Source organism: Lutra lutra, chromosome 2, assembly GCF_902655055.1.
Source record: "Lutra lutra chromosome 2, mLutLut1.2, whole genome shotgun sequence".
In the NCBI taxonomy this organism is placed as follows: Eukaryota; Metazoa; Chordata; class Mammalia; order Carnivora; family Mustelidae; genus Lutra; species Lutra lutra.
In genome coordinates this window covers 58,939,911-58,962,614 of record NC_062279.1, presented here as the reverse complement: position 1 = coordinate 58,962,614, position 22,704 = coordinate 58,939,911, and the positions used below count along the sequence as shown (strand labels likewise).

The 22,704-nt window shown below is 46.9% G+C and overlaps 1 protein-coding gene across 5 annotated transcripts in view; it reads left to right on the top strand.

Moving 5' to 3' along the window:
- The window catches only part of PTK2B (protein tyrosine kinase 2 beta), a 122,841-nt gene that overhangs the window by 62,399 nt on the left and 37,738 nt on the right, over positions 1-22,704 (top strand). For all 5 annotated transcript variants that reach the window (XM_047717514.1, XM_047717510.1, XM_047717515.1 and 2 more), the window contains exon 2: positions 2,846-3,086. In XM_047717514.1, coding sequence (XP_047573470.1) covers positions 2,883-3,086 — 204 coding nt within the window. In that variant the 5' untranslated portion in view covers positions 2,846-2,882. The remainder of the gene's footprint in view (positions 1-2,845; positions 3,087-22,704) is intronic.

The window sequence follows — 22,704 nt, the reverse complement described above, 5'->3', positions numbered from 1 at the left end:
TGGGCAGATGGGGGCTCTTGGGTTGCCCCAGATCTTTTGACTTTTACTGACATGTTATTTCTACTTAACTCTTCTCTCTCAGACTCTTCCCCAGTGTGCGTGGGATGTCCCGTGTGTACTCACTGGCACCAGCACCCTTCGGATGAGAATGCGGTCTGGGTGGGGAGCATTTCACCCCATCCCCTTTGTCATGGATGCCCAGAAGCCATGTGGTGTAACCTATAGATGTGGGCATAACTCTTCTTCCCAGCTCTGAGTCCACGTCCCCGCTGGTCAGCATGACAATACCGATTGTGCCCCTGGTTTCTACATGCCTTTGGAATGATGGGCCCTGTAACTTCCATCTGGTATATGGGGACGGATGCCATGTGCTACTCCATTTCCTTCCTACCCCAACACCTGTTTTATAAAACTGTTTCATGAATCCCCTACCTGAAAGTTAGTTTATACCAACAGATCCCCAGGGGTCGTGGACACTTGGCTCAATAGACACAGCAATTCCTAAATCTGGGACTGATTTACGTGTATGTCTGGTGCAGTGCCCACACACACACACGAGTGTGTGTGTGTGTGTGTGTGTGCACGCCTGTCTCTACAACTGGAGTGTATACTCTTTAGGAGCAAGACACCCTACCCTCATCTTCATTCATATCCTATAGCAGATCTGTCATTGTCCCATCTATTACCCTTGGGGCCTTAACATTCCAATATTCTCCTGCTTACTTCTACTTGCCAGCATCAGCATCTTTGTGCCTGAGGACTTTCTCTGGCTCCCGAGTCCAGTCTGCCCTTGTGTGGAACTGGCTGGTAGTGCTGGGAATGATGGCTGTAAGAGGGGCTGTGTAAATACCCCGGCATGCAGCGCATGCTGATTCCCAGAGTTCCCAACAGGATGGCCCAACAGCTGCCCAAGCAATAAGTCTATTGATACCCCTCCTTAGGCTGTCTTCCCTTCCCCGTCACACATCTCCCCCTCCCTCAGTGGGCTTCCTGGGCTTGCTTCTCAAGCTCTTTCCTCTAGACTCCTTCTTGAAGGTGTGGGGAAACTGAGGTACACGCTCAGCACATAGCAGAGTATTGGTGCACAGAACATGTTCAAACGATATTTATGGGAAAATGGCATGGATGCTTCTAGAATATACATATTAGCCTCTAAACTAGAGCAGGATAGATATTCTTTTCTCCATCTGTCTTGTCCCAAATTCTGGACTCAGACGTGCTGTGCCCCTTGTCTGCCTGCCCCTGATGGAAGGGCCTTGCTCCTTCCCTGGCCCTCATAGCATTTCCTTTGTGCCCTCGTAATACATACTGCTTTTTGAAAAGGAACAGCTTCTTAGGCCAATGACTGTCTCTATCTTCCCTTCTAGTGTCCAGCACAGTGTGAATGGGTAAATGTAACTTTGGTTCCACTTCTAAAATATTTGCCTCTACAATAGCCAGCTCCATCCTTTTTGCTCCCAACTCCTGGTCTAACAGTGTCCCTCTAGAAACTGAGTCTCTTGTTAGAAAGGAGATCATTTTCCTGTAAGAATGGACTCAGAATGAGAGCTAAGGTTAGCCTAGAAAGGTGATCCCCAGGCCATGGCTATATGTTAGAAAAATCCTTGGAAACTTAAAAATACCAATACCAAACCTCCCCAAGGGCAAGTCAGAGGCCATCTCTTGGCACAGGGTCTGGATTTATGCTTTCTTAAAAGCTTCCCAGGGGGTTCTAGTGGAGCCAAGGTTGACACCACGAGTCATCAAATAAAACTTCCTGTTGTTTCCTTGGGGTGCTCCTGCTTCAGACCAGTGGGAAGTAAAGTCCATGGGGTTGTGTTGGATCAAGAAGACAGGACCCATTTTGTGGAAACTCAAGGAGAACTGAAGTTTCCTGGGATTCTTTTTTTTTTTTTTTTTTATTCATTTTACAGACAGAGATCACAAGTAGGCAGAGAGGCAGGCAGAGAGAGGGAGGAGGAAGCAGGCTCCCTGCTGAGCAGAGAGCCCGACGTGGGGCTCGATCCCAGGACCCTGGGACCATGACCTGAGCCGAAGGCAGAGGCTTTAACCCACTGAGCCACCCAGGCGCCCCAGTTTCCTGGGATTCTTAAAGTCTATGTAAGTGTCAATCAAACTGTCTTCCAAACTGGGCTGGGTGTTCTAGGGGCCCAACCCAGCCCTCTCCCACCTGGCAGAAAGACCTCCCAACTGGGCTGTGAGAGTGCTGTTCTTCTCGAATTCTCCTGTGCACCATGAACAATGTGCTGTATGATGAGTTCCTGTGGGACTGAGGCCTCCTGCCCAAAAGTTAGGGCTGGCAGCGGCAGTTGGGGTAGACAAAGCCATAAGCTGATGGACTGGCCCCCCACCTGGGCCCTTTCCTGCCTTGTCTGTTCCAGCTCCCTCCAGGCCACCCATTCTCCCCTTCTGCTTCTTCCCTTGTCCCTGTTTCTCTCCTGCTATTTTCTAGTGTCTAACTCTTTGCTTTTTCTGCTCAGCTGTGCCTTGGAACCATGCTGCGGCCGCCCCCTCTCACAGCTGCCTTTGCAAAGTGTGGGCCTCTTGCCTCGGAGCCCAGTGTGGGAGGAGAAATGTGATGGAGAGAGGGGGCTTCTAGAAGAGAAAGCTCACAGCCTGGGAGCTCGAGGGCCGGGTTTCAGACCCGGATGTTTATACGAACTGCTCCTTTGTGCTTCTGTTTCCCCCAGTCCCGTAAAGCTGGATGCCTTGAAGGGGAGTTTTTGAGAATGGGGGGATGTGTGGTTTGCTAGGTCCTGGAGCTCAGTGGGAGCCGTCCCTGGGGCACGAGGCATGTGGGCCTCCTTGGACTCATTTTTGGGCTGTCCCTCTGCTGTCTCCACAGGACTGCGATGTGCCGGTCCTAGCTGCCACCCGAGAGGATGTCTGGGGTGTCCGAGCCCCTGAGCCGAGTGAAGGTGGGCACATTACGTCGGCCTGAAGGCCCCCCAGAGCCCATGGTGGTGGTGCCGGTAGATGTGGAAAAGGAAGACGTGCGGATCCTCAAGGTCTGCTTCTACAGCAACAGCTTCAACCCTGGAAAGAACTTTAAACTGGTTAAATGCACTGTGCAAACAGAGATCCAGGTGAGTGTGGCAGGCAGGACCTGCTCTCTTCATGCATCTGTCTCTCCCTCTCCTTCCTGGGCAGCTGAGCAGCCCTCCTTCAGCCCAGCAGGCTCTCCTGTAGCCACTCCCTGGGCTGGGGACACCTGGGAAGATGTTCTCAGCCTGCTGGGCCAGGCCTCCTCTCCAGGGCTCTGCAACCAACCTCCTGGAGGGTGGGGGGAGGGATAGATTTCAGGGGCTTCATGTGAACCCCAGATCATTTGCCTTGTCTTGGATTCAACTCATTTCAGCTCATTAAAGATTTATGGCATTTGGAGCTCCGCAAGGGATGTAAGAGCCTTCACCCTCAAGGAGTATATGCTCTGATAGAATTGGGATTCGAGATATACACAAGTGATTGCATGGAAAACAGCGCAAAAAATGTTGTAATACATGTGCTTGGCACTTAGAGAAAGGAGGTGGGAGGATGATAATGAACTAGAGATGCCCTAGACCAGGTGGATGGTCACCAGGTCCTTTATGAGGCAATACTTCCATTGGCTTTTTCTCGTCCAAGGCTATGGAATCTGTTTTGTGGGTTGGGTGGTCAGTATCATCCCAGCACCCAGACACCAGGAAGCCAGTTCACTTTAAGCAAATGTGTAAGAGCTTTTCATTAAAAGCAGAGTTACAATACACTGGTTGTTTTTATTATTATTTATTTGAGAGAGAGAGAGCATGAGTGGGAGGGAGGAGCAGAGGGAGAGAGACAAACAGACTCCCTGTTGAGCAGGGAGCCCAACATGGGGCTCAATCCCAGGACCCTGAGATCATGACCTGAGCTGAAGGCAGATGCTTAACCAACTGAGCTGCCCAGGCACTGCTACACTGATTGATTTTAAACACTAATTGAACAATTACTCTGTACAGCCTAGATCCATCCCTCAGCACACATTACCTCCTTGACTCCTCCCAATAGCCCCATGAGATAGATACAATGAGGATATCCTTTTCCATTGCCCAGAGTATCCCTTTCTGATGATGTCCAAGAAACCCAAACTGGTTTTCAAAGGGTGGCTTTTTCATTTGAACAAAAGAAGGAGGGGACTTTTGGGAAAACTAACCACATTGGAGAAAGCTGGATGAACCATTTCCAATCCCTTCATCACCAATCCTTCCCCTGTCCCAAAAGTCAGTATTCCTCAAACTGAGTGAGTGTCTCTTCTAGTTGGTGCTGGCAGCAGCCTCTCCACCTGTCCATCTGTCTCCTTAGCCATCTTCCATCTATTAGAGTGCATGCTGGACTTCAGTACACTAGAGCAGAATGTAGTTGATTATGTCACCGCCTTGGCCTGTCATCACTATTGATCGTGGTTTGGTTACTCCCTCTGTTTCCTGTCACTGATTTGATAAGGGTCTTATTTGTGTATCTTATGGTTCCAGATATGTAGGTAGAGTTGTGCCCTGAGGGTGAGCTCTGGACACCTTCTTCCTCCCTTCCAGGGAGGTGTTTTCATATCTTCTTAGATCTCTTCTTCTTCTTGAGACTGACTTTGAGTGTATCATCTTCACAGATAGCTGATGGCATCCACTGTGGGTTTTACTAGTTTAATTTTCAGAAGTTATACTGCTTTCCAAGTTTGGCAGCACCTCCCTGACCTTTTCTGCTAAAAACCTGCGAGCATGCGATTGGTCCAGATCAGGAGTTGTTCAACGGAAATACAGTGTGAAGGGACCCTAAAGGATAGGTCCTTTCCAAGAGGGGGGAACAGCAGGAACAAAAGAAGGAGGCTGCTAAATGCTGAGTAGTTCAGGTGGGGTAATACGAGTAATATTTATTTTTTTTTAAGATTTTATTTATTTATTTGACAGACAGAGATCACAAGCAGAGAGACAGGCAGAGAGAGAGGAGGAAGCAGGCTCCCTGCCGAGCAGAAAGCCCGACGCGGGGCTCGAACCCAGGACCTGGGATCATGACCTGAGCCGAAGGCAGCAGCCCAACCCACTGAGCCACCCAGGCGCCCCGATGAGTAATATTTAGAGAAGTCTCAAAGTCAAGATCAGAAGGGAACATTGAGGGCAGATAAGAGAAGGCCTAGAAGATTAAGCTAAGAAATTTGGCCCTGGATAGGCACTTGGGAAAGACATAGTTTTTAAGCAGGAGAGAGGCTTTTCTGGAACTGATGACTTGCTCAATGCATAAAGGGGAAAAAATACAGTGGGCCTCCAGAAAAGCCAGTGAGACCCAAGCTTAGGAAGAATGGCTATACTCAAGGCATTATCTGGGCATGAGAACAAAGGTGAAGAAGAGCAAAAAAAGAAATGATAGCCTTCTAAGAATTTATGTCCAAGCCTTAGACTTTCCTACTTCCTATCTGTCCTGCAGGCAAACAGCCATGGCTCTAGAGTCACCTAGACCTTGAGCTGGATACTGCTCCATCCTCATTGGCTACATGACTGTAAGACTGATAGTTGGCCACCCTGGCTTCAGTCCCCTCACTTGGGGATTATGCCCACCCGTAGCCATGTTGTAAGGGTTAGAGGTGAGAAGCACCTAGCTGATTATAGAGCTGGATCATTGAAAGCTATTGATCGCCTGAATGTTAGGTCATTTCCCCACTTAGGAATCTCCAAGGATTTTTCATTGCTCATAGAATAAAGTTCAAATTATCTTCCATTAGTGTTTAACCACATATCTGTCCTATTTTCAAATAGAGCAGTAAGATGATCAGACTGGTGTTTTCAAACAGTATATAATGTTCTGCAAGATATTAAGAAGTATGTCCAGGAGAATGGGTTTTAGGGTCAAGGAAGTTTGGGAAATATGAGCTTAAACAATTCCAAACAGATCCTTTGTGACAGGACTTCTCAGAGCCTTAAATATGCTGATATGCGTGGGGGACCTAAGAAAGGGCTACAGAGGGGATGTTTTCAGAACTAAGCCATTTCTTATTTGGCTAAGAAACCCCTAGTCCTCTGGAAAATCATTCAAGACTCTGTTTTCCCTAAACTCTGATAGCCATACAGAAAGGGCAAGAGAGAGGAAAGACTGGAAACAGGAGATGGATTAGGGAGCTGTGGCCCTAGTGCAGGCGGGAAATGATGAGGGCCTGAACTAAGAGAGTGGCATTGGAACAAAGACAAGTCAACACATCTGAGTGCATCTAAGGAGGCAGAGTTAAGAGAATTTGATGATTAACTGGAGGTAGGGAGGGAGAGAAAGGAAGGAGACAAGAATGACTCAAGCTTTTGCTGGGGTAACTGACTGGGTATTGGGGCCACTCACTGAGATACCAACAGAGACAGGAAGGGTGTTGTGAGATTTCAGCTTTACAAGTGTTGTGTTTGAAGTGTTTGTGAAACACCACCTTGGAGGCACATGGGCCTGGAGCTCAGGAGGGAGGAAGGACCCAGTGAGAAGGATTTGGAGCCATTATGCAATGGATACCATGTGAATGGATGGGATCACCCATAGAAGCATGAATAGAGCAACTGAAAAAGAGTTGCAGTTTGGAAACCCTGGGAAAGCATCTTCTGAAAGGCTGATAGAGAAAAAGGGGCAGATGAAAGAAAAAGAAGAATTATCCAGGGAAAGATGAAAAGAACCAAGAGAACAGGCAGCAGACACAACGGCAGAGGAAATTTTGAGGTAAGAGTGGTTAGTAGTGTCAGACACTCAGAAAGGTCAAGTGAGATAAGGCTAAAAATAGGTTCATTGGCTTCAGTAACAGGTGCCATGATCCTTTGCTGGACAATTTCAGTGAAAAGATGGGGGAGGGGGACAGAAGCCATTGTAAAGTTGGTTGGACAGTGGAGATGGAGAGTATAACCAACACTCCAGAGAGGTTTTGATCATAAAGAGAAGGAAGGAAGAGAAGGAAAGAGGAACAGTGTTCGCGGCGGAGGGAACAGCAGAGGAATATATAGGCAGATAACCAAGAGATGCCAAGGTTGGCTATTTTAACTAAGCTAAAAATTTTTGGTTTTATCCCATCTTTTGTGGGAAGCTAGTGACATAGTTTAAACATATGAGTGACATGAGACTGCATTTTTAAAAGATCACTTGAGTTACATAGTGGAAAATAGATTGGAAGAAGGCAAGAATGATTGTGGGGAGATGTTAGGTGGCTGTTGTGGTGATCCAGATAAGAGATGATGGTAACTTAGACATGAAGGTAATGATAATGATGATCTTAGTGATGATGTGTTGATGGTGATGACGGTGACAGTGATATTGATGGTGGTGGTGACAGTGAGGATTGATGATGGTGGTGGTGATGGTATCAATGGTGAGGGTGATGGTGATGGTGAGGACTGATGATGACAGTGGTAGTAATGATGATGATGGTGGTGGTGATGATGGTAGTGTTGGTAGTGGTGGTGATGTTTGTGATAGTATTGGTGCTGAGAGTGGTGGTGAGGAGGGTGGTGGTAATGATAATGGAGATGATAGGATTGATGATGGCAGTGGTGGTGGTGACGGTAATGTTGATAGTGATAATGATGATAGTGATGATGATATTGATGGTGAGGGTGGTGGTGATGGTGAGGACTGATGATGATAGTGGTGATGGTATTGATGGCGATGGTGGTGGTAAAAGTGAGGATTGATGATGACGGTGGTGATGGTATCGATGGTGAGGGTGGTGGTGACAGAGAGGACTGATGATGGTGGTGGTGGTAATGATGATGATGATGGTGTTGGTGATAATGAATGGTGGTAGTGATAGCAGCTAGAACTTTTGAAAGCACATCACATGTACTATGTCAGTGACTTCTCAAAAGAACTCTATGAAGCACATACTAAATTATCTCCAGTTTGTATATAAGGAAACAAGGTGCCAAGTAGTTCAGCAAATTGCTAGTACGTAGTGGAGGCTATATTCAAACCCAGTCACGCCACCTTCAGAGCCTGCACTCCTAACCACCATGATCTATGGACAGAATGATTATAATCCAGAGAATTTGGGAGGTGTAAATGAAAGGTTTTGCTGATGGACTGGAGATGCAGGAATGAAGAGGAGGGAGGTGTCAAGAACTGGGCAGCCCTGATTCAGTCGAACAGGGTCTCACTCCCTAAGATGAAGAATATTTGAGGAAAAACCAGTTGCAGAGGGGTAGTTCACAAGTTCAGTTTTGGACCTGTCAAACACAGTGGAGATGCTCTAACATTTTCACTTGAAAACATGGAGTAGACTTCTTGATACATAATTCTGGAAGAGAGAACAGGGCTGGAGATGGACATTTGAGTGTTGTCAGCCTCTGGGTGGGGGTTGGAGCCCCAGCAATGGGTGAGATCATTAATTCAGCATCCCAAATAATGTCATTTTCCATTCCACAAATATTTGTGGAGTACCCCATGTACCTGGCACCATGCTGGGTATGCCCTGGAGTTATCATCATACTCAAACCAGAATAAGCTTAACATTGACTCACACTAAAGAATGAACCTTTACAAGGGGCAAGTGCTCTGACAAGAAGAAGGAGGGCCTGGGAGAGCATAAAATACAGAACAGTTTGGTCTAGATGTCCAGGAACAGCCTTGCTCTTCAAGGCCCGTTTGTGGACTCTGTTTCCAGCTATATACAGGTCCAGACCCAGCTTTCCTGCCTGAGACTCTTGGGCCCCTCTACCCTCTGCTCCGACTCCTTCCTGCACCCTTCTTCCCTAGGGGGGTTTTGTGCTTTGAAGGGTTTTTCTACTTCCAGCTCCTTCTTCTCTCACCAGCCTCCCTGTGCTCAGCTAGCCAAGCACTTGTCCTTCCATAAGAACACGTCTGAAACGCCGACACCCCCACTTAGCTGTGTCTGATTCAGTAGAAGCAACGGAGAATCACTCTGGCACAGTCCAGAGATGGTAACACCCCTCCCAAACAGAGTTACTGCATGGGCACTTGCTGATTTCATGTTTTCCTTCTTATTCTCAACGGCTTTCTCTGAGACTGTAATCGCCTAGTGATGTGTTCTCCAGGCTGTTAAAAGCCCTGTAAACAATGTTGGCCCTTGGGCTGAGGATCCAACAGAAATCAGGCAGGTGTTGAAGGGAACTGAGCAAGTGCTGGATGAGAAATGTATTTTGCTCTTCTTGATTTTCCATTTCCCCTTTGTTTGATATTCATAGGAAATTGTGTTTGTTTGGGAGCTCTGAATCTCTGTTGCAAGTGGAGGCTTATATCATTATATCCTTCTCTAACATGCTAATTTGCTTGTCTGGGAAAGAGGTTAAGATAACACTTCGTAAACAACTTAGCAGAGTGCCACCCAGACGTGCCCACACAGGGTGTCTCTATTTGACTCTTAATAGCTTCTCCTTCATTCCCATTCTCCCTCTCCCCCCACCTCTCTCCCCTGCTCTCCCTGTCCCTTCCCCATTCTCCTTCCCCCGCCCCCATTGTTTTCCATGTAGGTTGACCTTACATGCTGATTTGTCAGACAGTCCTGGTTTACACACCCTGTCCAGAGATGATTAAGGACGGTTCCCCTGCCAATCTCAAGAGCATCGTGATTTGGAGGATAAATTACATGGTCACCTACTTCTAGGTGCCATATTCACTCCTCTCTTTGCCCGACATCCTGACTTGCTGGCTCATGGTGTTTTTCTCTCTCTGGCTGATGTCAGCTGACCCATTCTGTTCATGGGCTATCTACTCATCCTGGGATTTTTGTGTCTCACACAAGAGGCCTCAAGCAGAGAATTAGGCACTTGTCTGTGATGGGGTGTGATTAAGAGTGTTGGGGGGTGGAGAACCCCACATCCAAAATCCTCTTCCTCAGCTGGACTTTATCCTGCTGAAAAGCCATGTTCAAGTTTCATCCTTGTTCTGTCCTGAAGCATCCCTCTACTAAGAATCCACATTGACATCTCCAGGAAGGAGAGAGCCTGAGCCAACCTTTGCCCTGCCCTTTGCACCTGGTCCGGCTGAGTCCCCTCCCTTCAAAGCAAGGCTTCCGGGCTGTGGAGTCAGCCTGTGGTGCTTCTTGCCTGGTGTGTGAGCAAGGCAGAATCCAGCCCCAAGTGCAGCCTGCTCTGCACACACTTGTACTCACTGACCTCCGCTAGAAGTCCAGGACTCATTTTTTTTTTAAGATTTTATTTATTTGAGAGGGAGAGAGTGTGTGTGTACACAAGCAGGGTGAGGAAGGGCAGAGGCAGAGGGAGAAGCAGACTCTCCACTGAGCAGGGAACCCCCTGTGGGGCTTGATCCCAGGACCCTAGGATCACGCCCTGAGCAGAGGGGAGATGCTTAACCAACTGAGCCACCCAGGCACCCCAACAGTGGTCATTGTATATACAATACATTCGAGAATATTCCCAGAAAGGCACATTTCAGATATTGAGACCCATTGTCCCCGCTGACACTTGTTAGTTTCAAGTTTGAACCCATCCCTTAACCAGACACTCAGTGCTGTGGACTGAATGTTTGGGCTCACCTGCCCTCCACACATCCATATGTTGAAGCCTTAACCTCCAGCAGGGTGGTATTAGGAGATGAGGCCCTGGGGAGGTGATTAGGTTCAGATGAAGTCAAGAAGGTGGGGCCCCAGGATGAGATCAGTGTCCTTTCAAGAACTGGAAGAGAGCAGACCTCTGCCCACCATGTGAGGACTCTGCCCTCCGTCTTCGAACCAGGGAAGAGAGCTCTCACCAAGAACCAAATCTGCTGACACCTTGATCTTGGACTTCCAGCCCCTGTGGAACTGTGAGACCTGAATGTCTGTGGTCTGCAGCACTCGGTGATATCAGCCCACACCGACTACCACACAGAGCCAGCCGCTCCATGCAGCCGGAAGCTCATGGTCTCGGTTCTTCGTTTCCAGAACAATCCCTGCTGCCCTCCTTCAGATGTCTCTAGAGGCAAGACCACAAAGTTGACATGAGAGAGGAAGGGAAGGCATGATTACCTGTCCTGGGAAGTTGCCGTTTCCCAAAGAAAGGTTGCCCTAAGAAGAAGGAACGAAGCCAAGCAAGGCGAGCCCGTCATGTGTGAGGACTGTACCTGAAAACCCGAGGGGAAGGAGTTCAGTCGGGAGACCACAGATGCTTCCCACAGAGCCACTCATGGTGCTATAAGAAAGAAGGCAGGGACACCTGGGTGGCTCAGATGGCTAAGCCTCTGCCTTTGGTTCAGGTCTTGATCCCAGGGTCCTAGGATCGAGTTCCACATTGGGCTCTCCGCTCGACAGGGAGCCTGCTTTTTGCTCTCTCTCTACTACTCCCCCTGCTTGTGCTCTCTCTCTCTCTCTGTCAAATAAATAAATATAGTCTTAAAAAAAAAAAGAAGAAGAAGAAGAAAGAACAAATTTGCCTCTTTTATAAAAAAAAAAAAGGAAGAAAGAAAGAAGACAGTTGGACAAGCCCGTCCCCCTCTCTGCACCCCCTCCCCATTTCCTGTGCGGCAGGCCTACGGGGGGGGGGGGGGGGGGGCCCTCCCACCCACCACAGACGCCTGCAGAAGTGAGCGCAGGGCCAACACACGGAGTTCTCAGCCTCTCTGTATTTATCTGCAGGCCTACATTCATTATATCGACAAATTAGCAGGCAGGTGCCTGTGCTTACGTTTCTATTTTTAATCTGCAGTTGTGCTGCTGAATGTCCCTGTTAGAGAGAGGCTTTTGTCGCATCAGAATGAATGCTCTCAGAGTGATAAGTAATGTTAACTTTCGTTATTTTGTTCTTCAGCCCCTCTTTTAAAATTATCCCTTAGGTGTATTGAGAACTTGGGACTTGTAGAGCTATTGTATTTGTTCCCAAGGGCCGAGGCAACAGATCACCGCAAACTCTGGGGGCTTTAAACAACAGAAATGTGTTTTCTCTCTGGAGGCAGGAAGGCGCATATCAAAGGGTTGGTGGGACTCGAAGGCAGACCCTTCCCTCACCTGTTGGAGATTCTGGGGCTCCAGGTTTCCTTGGCTTGGGGCTAGAGCACTCCAGTGCCTGCCCTGGCCTTCTTTATCCCTTCTGTTCTCCTCTCCATGTGCTTCTCATCTGTGTGCCTTTTAGAAGGACACCTGTCATTGAATTTAGGAGCCACCCAGAGAGTCTAGAATGATCTCCTCTTGAGATCCTTAACTTAAGTACCTCTGCAAAGCCCCTTTTTTCCAAATGAGGTTCCATTCACAGGTTCTGGGGAGCAGAACAGGGACATATCTTTTGAGGGGTCATCATTCAACCCTGTGCATCAGGTAGGATCATAATGTCTGTCACTGGTACCTCCAACCCATGTGTACAGTACGTCGTTGACTGTGAGCAGTTGGCACGCATACACACATGCACGCTGAAGCAGGGCTAGTTGTCGGGAAATGACACAGAACATGGACTGATGCCACCTCTCCCCACTGCTGTCCGGGGTCCTCAATCTCTGGGCATACTGTGGCCAGCCTGTGCCCTGGTGGGATATTTCCTGTGACACTGTCAGGCTATGTGACACCACAGGCTGGTCGGTTCCTCGCCCGGATCTCATCCAGTCACATGACTTGAAATTGGGGACCAACTTTGTAGCACTAGCTCCATGACCTCCTCCCGTGCCTCCAGCTTGAGTATCCACCTGGCTCCTTGCTGTCTCCCCAGACAGCTGACTCCCACGTGGAGGCTCACACTCATAATCTCCTCCTCAAACTCTGCTTCCCTTCCCGTCATTCCCAACCCCTGTAACTGCTACTCTGTTCTCTTAGTTGACCGTGTCTCAGGCTGTAGATCTCAGAGTCATTCTTGAATTCTTTCTTTCTCTCACCCTCTGTATTTAGTCCATCAGGAAGTCCTGTCAACCCTGCCATCAAAACACATCTGGGTTCTGACCACTTCCTTCCCAGCACCTGTCACCTGGAGTGACACACTTGCCTCCTGTCTGCTTCTGCCCGTATGTAGCCCGTTGTCGTCCATTCTGCAAATAGTGACAGCGGGGAGTCTTTAAAACATTGCTCAGCTAGAGAGATATATTTGAGGTCTAAGTTAGAGCATATTCACTGCTCTCCTTTATTTTTTTCCCACCACTCTCCTTTAAAGATTTGTTTATTTTTGAGAGAGAGAGAGTGAGAGCGTGTGTGGGGGTAGGGGAGAACAGAGCAGGAGGGAGAGAATCTCAAGCAGATTCCCTGCTGAGTGCAGAGCCTGATGGGGGATCAATCTCATAACCCTGAAATCATGACCTGAGTCAAAATCACGAGTCCAGTGCTTAACCAACTGAGCCATCCAGGTGCCCCTCACTGCTCTCCTTTAAACTCTCCAGTCTCTGGGCTCTCCAACTTTACCTGCCTCACTCATAGTAGAATCCATAGTCTTACATCAGCCTACAACAGATGTTGGCAAGTGATGGCCTGCAGGCCAAATATGGCCCACCACCCATTTTTGTAAATAAAGTATTATCGGGACACAGCCACACTCACTTGTTTACATAGTGTCTACGGCTTTTGAGCTACAACAGCAGAGTTGAGAAGGTGTGATAGAGACCATGTAGCCCTCAAGCCTAAAATATTTACAACCTGGACTTTTACAGAAAATGTTTGCCAAGGCCTGGCCTAACTCTCTCAGGCCTTTCCTCCTGTCACTTTCCCCAGGCCTCTCCACCCCGGCCCCCTGGCCTCTTCACAGTTGCTCAAATGCAAAGCCCTCTAGGGCTGCACATCTTAGGGTGCTCCATGTGGTACGGTTTCTCGGGCTACCCCTCTCTCTCTCTCTTATTTCCTTTGGGGATCATTCAAATGCTCTTTATCAAAGAGGACTTTGCTGGCCATCCCCATGTAAAATAGCAGCCCCCTCTCATTCTGGTGCCTGTATCTGCTTTGTCTGTCTTCTTAGCACTTAGTAGAATCTGAGATATTATTATATGTATTTTTTGTTTAACACCACCCCCCCCAGTAGAAAATAAGCTCCAGGAGAGGGGGACTTGTTTTTCTTTCCCCAGATAGAATTAATTAATGAGTAGTTGTTTAACAATGGGTGGATGGATGGATGGATGTGTGGATGGGTGGATGGATGGATGGATGATGGATTCCAGTTATAAAGCCAACAGAGATTTACTGGCTAGAATTCCACATCTCACTTCCAAATTTCAACAGAGGAGAGAGAGTTTCTCATTGATCTGGTATCTACAGGGGGTAATGTCGTTGGTCTGTGGCAGTAAATGCCCAAGAGGTCCTATAAATAGGGCTGGAAGTCTGGTTTATATAACCACTACCATGATCTTCCTACATGAGAGATGATCTGAGTCACAAGGGAGTTTTAAGTACCAGTTTTCCAAATCCCATCCCAAATTCACTGAATTAGAATCTTGGGGTACTGGGACTGGTCACAACCTCAGAGGACCTCTGCCAGCAGAATACCCATCTGGCTCTCATTCCCTAAAGGAGGATTATCAAAATCACTTGGATGGTGGTGAGCCCCAGGGTATGAGGTCATGTTACAGGGTTTGAGAATTCATAAGATGTTCAGCGTGTTAAAGGATCTATGAAATAGTGACAGGAGACAACTGGGTGGGGCAAAAGAGAAGAGAAAGCCTTTGAGTGTGCATCAGGTGGTTGGAGGTGGCTCCATAGCACCCATTTCCCCTATCCACACTTGACAGGCTATGTAGTAACTGCCTCTTGTCCATCCCTAAGGAAAGGTAGCCTCTTGGAGATCAGGGACTATGTCTTATTCACCATTTTATCCCCAGTGCCTAAACAGAGCCTAATACAAAGTAGATGTTTGTGGAATGAATGAAGGAAGGAACAAATGAACTAATGCCTAGAGAGTACTCAAATGAGATCCATAATCTTCCAGATCACTTAAAATAGAGACCAAGTAGGAAGTAGACTAGAAGGAAGATTGGCATTCGTAAATAGTAATGTGTAGGAGGGGTAATAGAATTTCAGCTGGCTTAAAACGGAATTCCCTGTATCATCTTGGGCAAGTCTCTTGACCTCTCTATGTCTCACTTTCTTCATTTAAACACAGAGACAAAGTAAGTGATCTCCAAATTGACCTAAGGCTCCAGAGTTCCAGCCTAAGATTTATAAGCTTAGTCATCATTTCAACTTTTGAGTGTCTATATAATTGGAGATTATATTTTTGTGGCTACATCAGTGAGGTCTGCTTTCTAGGATCTAGAAGCCAAAATACCTATTCAAATTCATTTTCATCAGGACCTGAGTGAATTTTGGTCATTCTTCTTCAGTCTGGCTCTGTGGCATTTACTGTCTAGCCAGCATTTTAATTTTAGAGTTTTATATTTTACAAGAGTTTATACATAGGCCATGAGGTCTCCACTTAGTAATGCATGAGCCAAGCATGTAGGTACACACTACGGCATTTGTCTCAGGCTAGAAGATGATGTCTGCTCTCACCATTTAAGTATGACTTTGTTATGCCTAATCTGCACGACCAAGTCTATTATAACAGTGGAACTAAAACGTTTATTTTTTTAAGAGATTTTTTTTTACAACTCTATAATGAATTTATGAACAATATATATGAAACGAAAGCCACTGACCAGCACCATTCATGAACATAAATGCAAACATTTTCAACAAAATGTTCGCAGATGGAATCCAACAATTTATAAAATGAGTGCACATTCATCCAATATTAATAATAGCTTTTTTTTTTAACACTACTGTGCACAGGCACTACGCTAAACTCTTCATATATATTGCCTTGTTTAATCCTCACGAGAACTCCAAGAGATAGGAAAATATTTACATTTTACAAATGGGAATCCAGAGCAAAGAAATTAATTTGTCCAAAGTAGCAAAGCAAATCAGAAATGAAACAGTTTCTGACACTCCCAAGGCCATCCTCTGAACCACTACATTGCATACAAAAGTTCAAACACAGGAAACATGGGAGAATAAAAACATACGTGTGGACATGCTGATATGCCTCACCCCAAGACAGCACTGTTCACATTTTGATGTACCTCATTCTGAATTTGTTTGTTTCAGTTTCTAGCTGCTACCATTCTTTGTATGTGATTTCGTATCTTAAACCTCCCTTTTATTACAATGGAAACATTTTCCAAACGTTTTCCAAGCTCTTTAGACAATTTTCCTAAAGATTTTATTTATTTATTTGACAGAGAGAGATACATCGAGAGCAGGAAGACAAGCAGGGGTTGTGGGAGAGGGATAAGCAGCTTTCCTGCCAAGCAGGGACCCCCACACAGGGCTTGATCCCAGGACCCTGGGATCAAGACCTGAGCTGAAGGCAGACGCTTAACATCTGAGCCACTCAGGTGACCCTCTTTAGACAACTTTGAAAACCAGCAAGAAACCCTCTGTGGTCCTCCCATTATTTCCAGGGCTCTTTTAAATTATTTCCACTGGATGCTTGCTGGGGGGATTTTGCTACTTAAAAAATGTCCACAGTGAGTTTCTTGGTACAACAGAATTTTGAGTCATTTCTTCAGTACCTGCTTTTTCATGATCTGCTCTAGCTACAGTAACAAAATACCACAGACTGGGAGGCTTAAACAACTGGAACTTCATTTCTCACAGTTCTGGAGGCTGGAAGTCCAAGCCTGTGGTTGGGCTCTCCTGAGGGCCCTCTTCCAGACCTGCAGAAGGCCACTGTCTTGCTACGTCCTTACATGCCAGAGGGAGATAGAGAGATCTTGTCTCCCTTTTGTCTCTTTTAAGGGCATTCATCTCATTCATGAGGGTTTTCAGGAACAGAATCCTTTTTGGAGTGTCACATTGTCATCATTGTCAGGATGTCTGGGCCATGGTGGGGAGGCGTGCACTGGGAGGCAGCCACGGGTGATGAATGGTACCACACCGCCCAGAACCATCCAGCCCCGAGGGCCAGCTGCGCCCGCTGAGACTCACAGACGTGAGCTATGAAGCATTACAGTGACGTGAACGCCTGGGGCCCGTCCCCCTGTATGAGAAGTAAAATGTCGTCAGTCATGCTGAAGTGACCTTCGTGACGCTACGTGCCACAGACGTGAATCGTAAATCATTCCTTAAAGGGGCATTTTAAGGGGGATGTTTTTGGGGAAGTACGTGAAATACTCCTGGTCCTTTCCTGTCACGCTCTTCACTCATCCTAGACCTCAGCTGGGCACCAAGAGCCCTTCCTCCCTTGTGGCTTATTAGTAAATCCAAACATTTGACCCAACAGTCTTCTTTTTAACAGAATATTTTCATTGCCCAGAGACACCTCTTATGTTCTGTTCAAGTCATTTAAAGAGAAGGTCTCTTGTTGCCCTTTTGACCTGTTCTGTGCACTTCCCCAGAGCTTTACTTCCGGCTCTACCTGGAGCAGGCAGGGAAAAGGAAGGAGCCCGCTCTAGTGAGCTCTCGCCCCTGGAAATGTAAAACCCTCCGTGGCTTTCTTGCTCCAAGTAGAAGGAAGTCATTTTTCTCTGCATTACTTCTTCCCAGCCAACTTCTTCATGGCCATCCTGCAAGGTTCATTTATCACACATCAGCCTCTGGCTGCTGCTAATACTGGCTTCAGCTTGGAAACAGGATCAGATCCCTTTTCCAGAAATGACTTTCTTCAGTCACCTGTGCTCCTTGTACAGAGCTTAATCATTGTTGGCATAGTGGCAACCATGGCATCCTTCTCTTCCCTCCGCCATTACTGTGGAGGTGGGTTTCCAAAGGCCCCAGTTCCCATTCAGGCAGGGGGGATCTGAGGAGCCTCTGGCCCATGCATCTTTGGACTCCAGTTCAGTCTCTCCAATTTATATCTCAGTTACAGACTTCTTGAGTTAATTAACTCAATTCTCCAGGTTGGCTTGCCTCTTCTGATCCCATGCCTCTCCCTTCTCCTTTGCCTGCCCATCATGATCATGGTCACCAGCTATTAAGACCTACTATGTGCCAACCGCTCTGCCAAGCTCTTTAACCCACATAAAGCTGGCCAGCTTGCTTTTTCCTTGAGGCCAGGCTCAGTGCAGTGTCACATTCCAAACGATATTAGTCTATCCTCTGAAAAGAATTGAAAATCAAGTAAAAATTTTATTCTCTTCAGGAGAAAAATATCATTGGGGTTTCACTTTCAAGATAGCAAAATTTCTTAAAATTCTAACACTCATTTCTTAATATCCATTTGGTTGTCTGCTGTCCAGAAATACCTTTACTTGCATTTTCGGATTCCTGAATTCTGATCCATGCAGGCTCTTCTCTTCCTCCCCTCTGTTGTTCATTTCAAGATATTCTTGTTCTTCCTTCAGTCATTCTCTGCTTCTTTCAGTGTAAGTCAAATCCAAATGGATTGAGACCTCTCCACTTTTACCCTCCCCATCACCAAGTTTATGCTACAAAGGTGTAAGAGTTGGGTGGTGCACAGAAACCCCTTAGAAGATGAAGGAGGGGACAGTTAGCATGCTTATAATTTAATATCTCCTCTTTTTATTTATACCACTTTCTATCTTATCTAGTCCCACCCAAAATCCCACAATGGAAGGGGTACTTTCCCATTTTACAGATAAGGAAATGAGGTTAAGCGACCTGGTCAAGACCACACAGCCATAGCGAGATCCATGGCCTGATCCAGACCATGCTCCTCATCTCTCAAACATTTTTAACCATGGGTCACTGTCCTTTGTAACCCCAGGTTGTTATCCAGAAAGCTGACTCCTGTTCATTTACTCATCCATCCTTTCTTCAAATATCTGTGCCAAGCACTGGGCTTGGAGCAGGGGATGATATTGCATGTCAGATTTGGCTTCTGACCTTGGACTTGAAAGGCTAGGAAGGCCGACATGGACAAATGTTTGAGTTGTAACTAGTAAATGTCGGTGTCTGTTTCTTAGGACTGCCATAACGAAGTCCCACAAGTGTGGTAACCTAAAACATCAAAAAGTCATCATCTTACAGTTTTGGAGGCTAGAAGTCCACAGTCAAGATGTTGGCAGAGCCATGCTCCCTCTGAAACTTGTATGTTCCTCTTTTTAGTTTCTAGTGGTTTGTGGGCCATCTTCTGGCATTCCTTGGCCTATATCACTCAAATCCTCCCCCTTCATATGGCCTGTCTCCCTGTGCGCATGCCTCCCTCTATGTCCAAAATTCACCTTCTTATAAAGACACCAGTCCTGTTGGATTAGGGCCCACCCTAACGACCTCATTTTAAACTTGATCAGTCTGTAAAGACCCTATTTTCTTTTTTTTTTTTTATTTTTTTTTAAGATTTCATTTTTATTTATTTGACAGACAGTGAAAGAGGGAACACAAGCAGGGGGAGTGGGAGAAGGAGAAGCAGGCTTCCTGCCGAGCAGGGAGCCCGATGTCGGGCTCGATCCCAGGACCGTGGGATCATGACCCGAGTGGAAGGCAGACACTTAATGACTGAGCCACCCAGGTGCCCCAAGACCCTATTTTCAAATAAAGTCACATTCTAAGGTATGGTGGTTAGGATTTCAACATATCTTTTGGGGGCTACACAATTCAACCCATAACAGTATCTGACTATATGTGTGTGCACAGTTCTTTGGGGACCCAGGGAAGGAAACAAGCCCTATCAATGCAAGTCAGGGAAGACCTCACAGTGCTGACTGTCCCCAAAAGCTTGCCGGGAGGAGAGCATGGAGACAGGGGAGCCAGGGGTCCTCCAGATAGGAAGAGCGTGCTGTGCTTGACAAGGGAGGCTGGAGCTGACAGCACATCCTGGGTGAGGGAGGGAGATGAGACTTCTATGCCTCAGGCTAAAGAGTTTGGTTTTAAACCAAAGTCATCTGTTTAACTCTGCCCTCAGTCTCAAAGTGGAGACTTGATAAATAGAATTTAAGCAGGATTTTTCCAGACTAAGGCTTTAATTTATTAAAACTGTAAATTCAGTCATCTTTAAAAAGAGGAACATTGTGCCTTCCTTAGGAAAGCCTGGGTGGCTCAGTAGGTTAAGCGTCTGCCTTTGGCTCAGGTCATGATCCCAGGGTCCTGGGATTGAGCCCCACGTTGGGCTCCCTGCTCAGTGGGAGTCTGCTTCTCCCTCTCACTTTGCCCCCCCCAGCTCGTGCTGTCTCTCTCTCTCTCTCAAATAATAAATAAAATATTTAGGGGAAAAAAAAAAGAGGAGCATTGTGCCTTCCTTAGAACAAAGAGTAAGGAGAATGAGTGAGGTCAAGGTGGGAAAGCAGCTTGGAGGCCAGGGCCCCAGGTGGGGTCCCGTGAAACTGAGTGTGCCCTGTGCGCTTGCACGCAGGAGGTGTGTCAGTGTGTGCTCTCATGAAACTCACCTGGGGAAGTGACCAAAACTGGATTGGGCAGAAGGAGAGAGGGTGGGCTGCGAGTTGGCCACGGTCCAGGGAGCTCTGGTGTTCAGATAAAAAGACAGGGCCTTGAAGTCCCTGAAGTGACCAGTCACCAGATATGGGCTGTGACCCGAGACGGGGTGTGTGTGCTTTGGATGGGGGCGCCAGGCTGTCTGCTCAGTTGTTTCTAAAAACCCAGCCACTAGTGTGAATATATTTAATAAGCTCAAACAACAACAACAAAAGTAGGTATTTTGTGTAAAAAAAAAAAAAAAAAAAAAAAAAGGTGAACCTGAGAAAGTCATTGGACTACTAAAGAAGTGATAAAAACCGTGACTGAGGTATAAAGATAGACCTTTAGATGAAAGGAACAGAAAAAGACACAAGAAACAGCCCAGCACATACAATCACTTAATGTTAGACACCCTTGTGAAAACAAGTTAACTTCAAGCTGTGTACCTCACACTATATACAAAAATCTGTTTCAGATAGAAAAAAAAAATTGTGACCAAGGACCAAAAAAGAAGAGAGAAAGTGGCCTGAGTACTCGATTGCTTGGGTGACTTTTTCTCTGGGGATATAAATGCTCCTGGACATGGGACAGCATTCAGTCTTGTCCCTGCTTTGTTGATGACTTACAAGAGGAAATGCCAAAGAGTCGAGAGGCAAAGGTGATTTGGGGTCTTCACACCTATTTGATAAAGCAAATAAGTCAATGGCAGCCAACCGGGAAGAAAAGCCTCAGCAATTCCAATGTGCGCAAGAAGGTGTGAGCCAGCGGCAGTCTGAGGCCTTGTTTCTCAGTCACACTCAGAAGGGCAGAGGTAACGTTTTCCCTATCGCAAAAAAAAATGTGTGTGTGTGTGTGTATAAATACATCCTGGGCTTACATCAATAACAAGTGATAAAATTAAGACAGCTTTTTTTTCCTGTTATGTTACATATGGCGATTTAGTGACTAGGCAAACATCTCAAACTCTTGTTCCTAAAAAGCGATTTATTAATAGAGAAAAAAAATACTGACTCATTAATGGCAATTTATGAGCTGTGGGCAGAGGGTTGCTTTTGCCGCTCTCACCGTTTGCTGGAGAAGCCGTGTGAAGGGCAGAGGAGAGGCAGTAAAGGGGAGGGCAGGGCTGATATAAAGGCCCCCAGTGTGAGATCATGTCAAAACTTGAGTTTCCTCTTCTTTTACACTGATTCCCCACCCCAACTCTGGGTCCCCTCAAGTGAAGCTGCTTTCTTCCTCTTACCCTAAAGAGAAGCAAGCTCCTTGAGTCCGGAGTTGGAGGGTGCTCTGTGTGTGCACTGGGGCTCCCCACAATGCTTTGCAAAGTGAGTACGTCATAGGAAGTTGCTGATGGTTTGAATGAAGGAAGCGTTCTGTGGCTTCATATGACAAGGGTAGTGAAAAGCAGGAAGGAGACTGGCTCGGGGAGCTTGTCATCCTTCTAGAAAATGTATGTCAGAACCGGGTTGTTGTGACTTCAGAATGCGTGCTCTGTGTCCCCCAAGGGTGGGCAGCCGTGTTTCTCCTGCCTGATGGATCTGCACACTTTGCAGTGCAGTTTTGACACGAGGCAATTCTGGACCTGGCACAGACTTGGCAGGTTGAGAGCCTGGTGCCCCCACCAGACACCCCTCCTCAAAACCCAGTCACAAGCTCCCGGCTCCCCAGACCACCCGCACTTTGGACCAACTGGCTACCAACTTGGGGGTCCCTGCCTCCCACCCTGCCCCAGGTTTGTTAATTTGCTAGAATGACTTGCAGAACTCAGGAAAGTGCTATCCCGATGATGACAGCTTTATTATAAAAGATGCAAACCAGGATCAGCTAAATGAAGAGATTCATGGGACGGATTGTAAGAGGATCCCAAACGTGAAGTTTCCATGTCCTTAGGATTAAGCGTCACCCTCCGGGCACATCGATGTGCATCACAAACCAGGAAGCTCATGTGAACTGGAGTTTTTATTGGGGTTTTGTTACATAGGCAGTCAGTTGATGAATGGATTGGTTGAACCATTTGCTGTGTAATTGGACTCTCCAGTTCTCCTCCTGTCCCTGGAAACCAGGCTGATATCATGTGGCTCAAAGTTCCAAACCTCTAATCACATAGTTGGTCCTTCCAGCAAAGTGGGCCCCCACCCTGAGACTATCTAGGCGCCCCCCCCACTCACCTCATTAGCGTAAACTCAGGTGTGGTCCAAGAGGCCCACCATGAACAACAAAGACTCTACAACTGAGAAAATCCCAAGGGCTTAGAGGCTCCCACCCCAGAAACAGGGACAAAGACCAGCCAAGTTCTTTATTATCTAACATACTTTAATTAGTAACCAAGGAGGTGATGGTGGTGGTCGATGGAGGTGCCTCTCTCTAGGACCTTCTGGTTTGCCCCCTGGGAAAATTGCTCCCCCCATAGGAATCTGCCAGCACCAGGCAGCCTCACAAAATAATGCACTTTATGTTTAGAAAACACCCAACTTCTT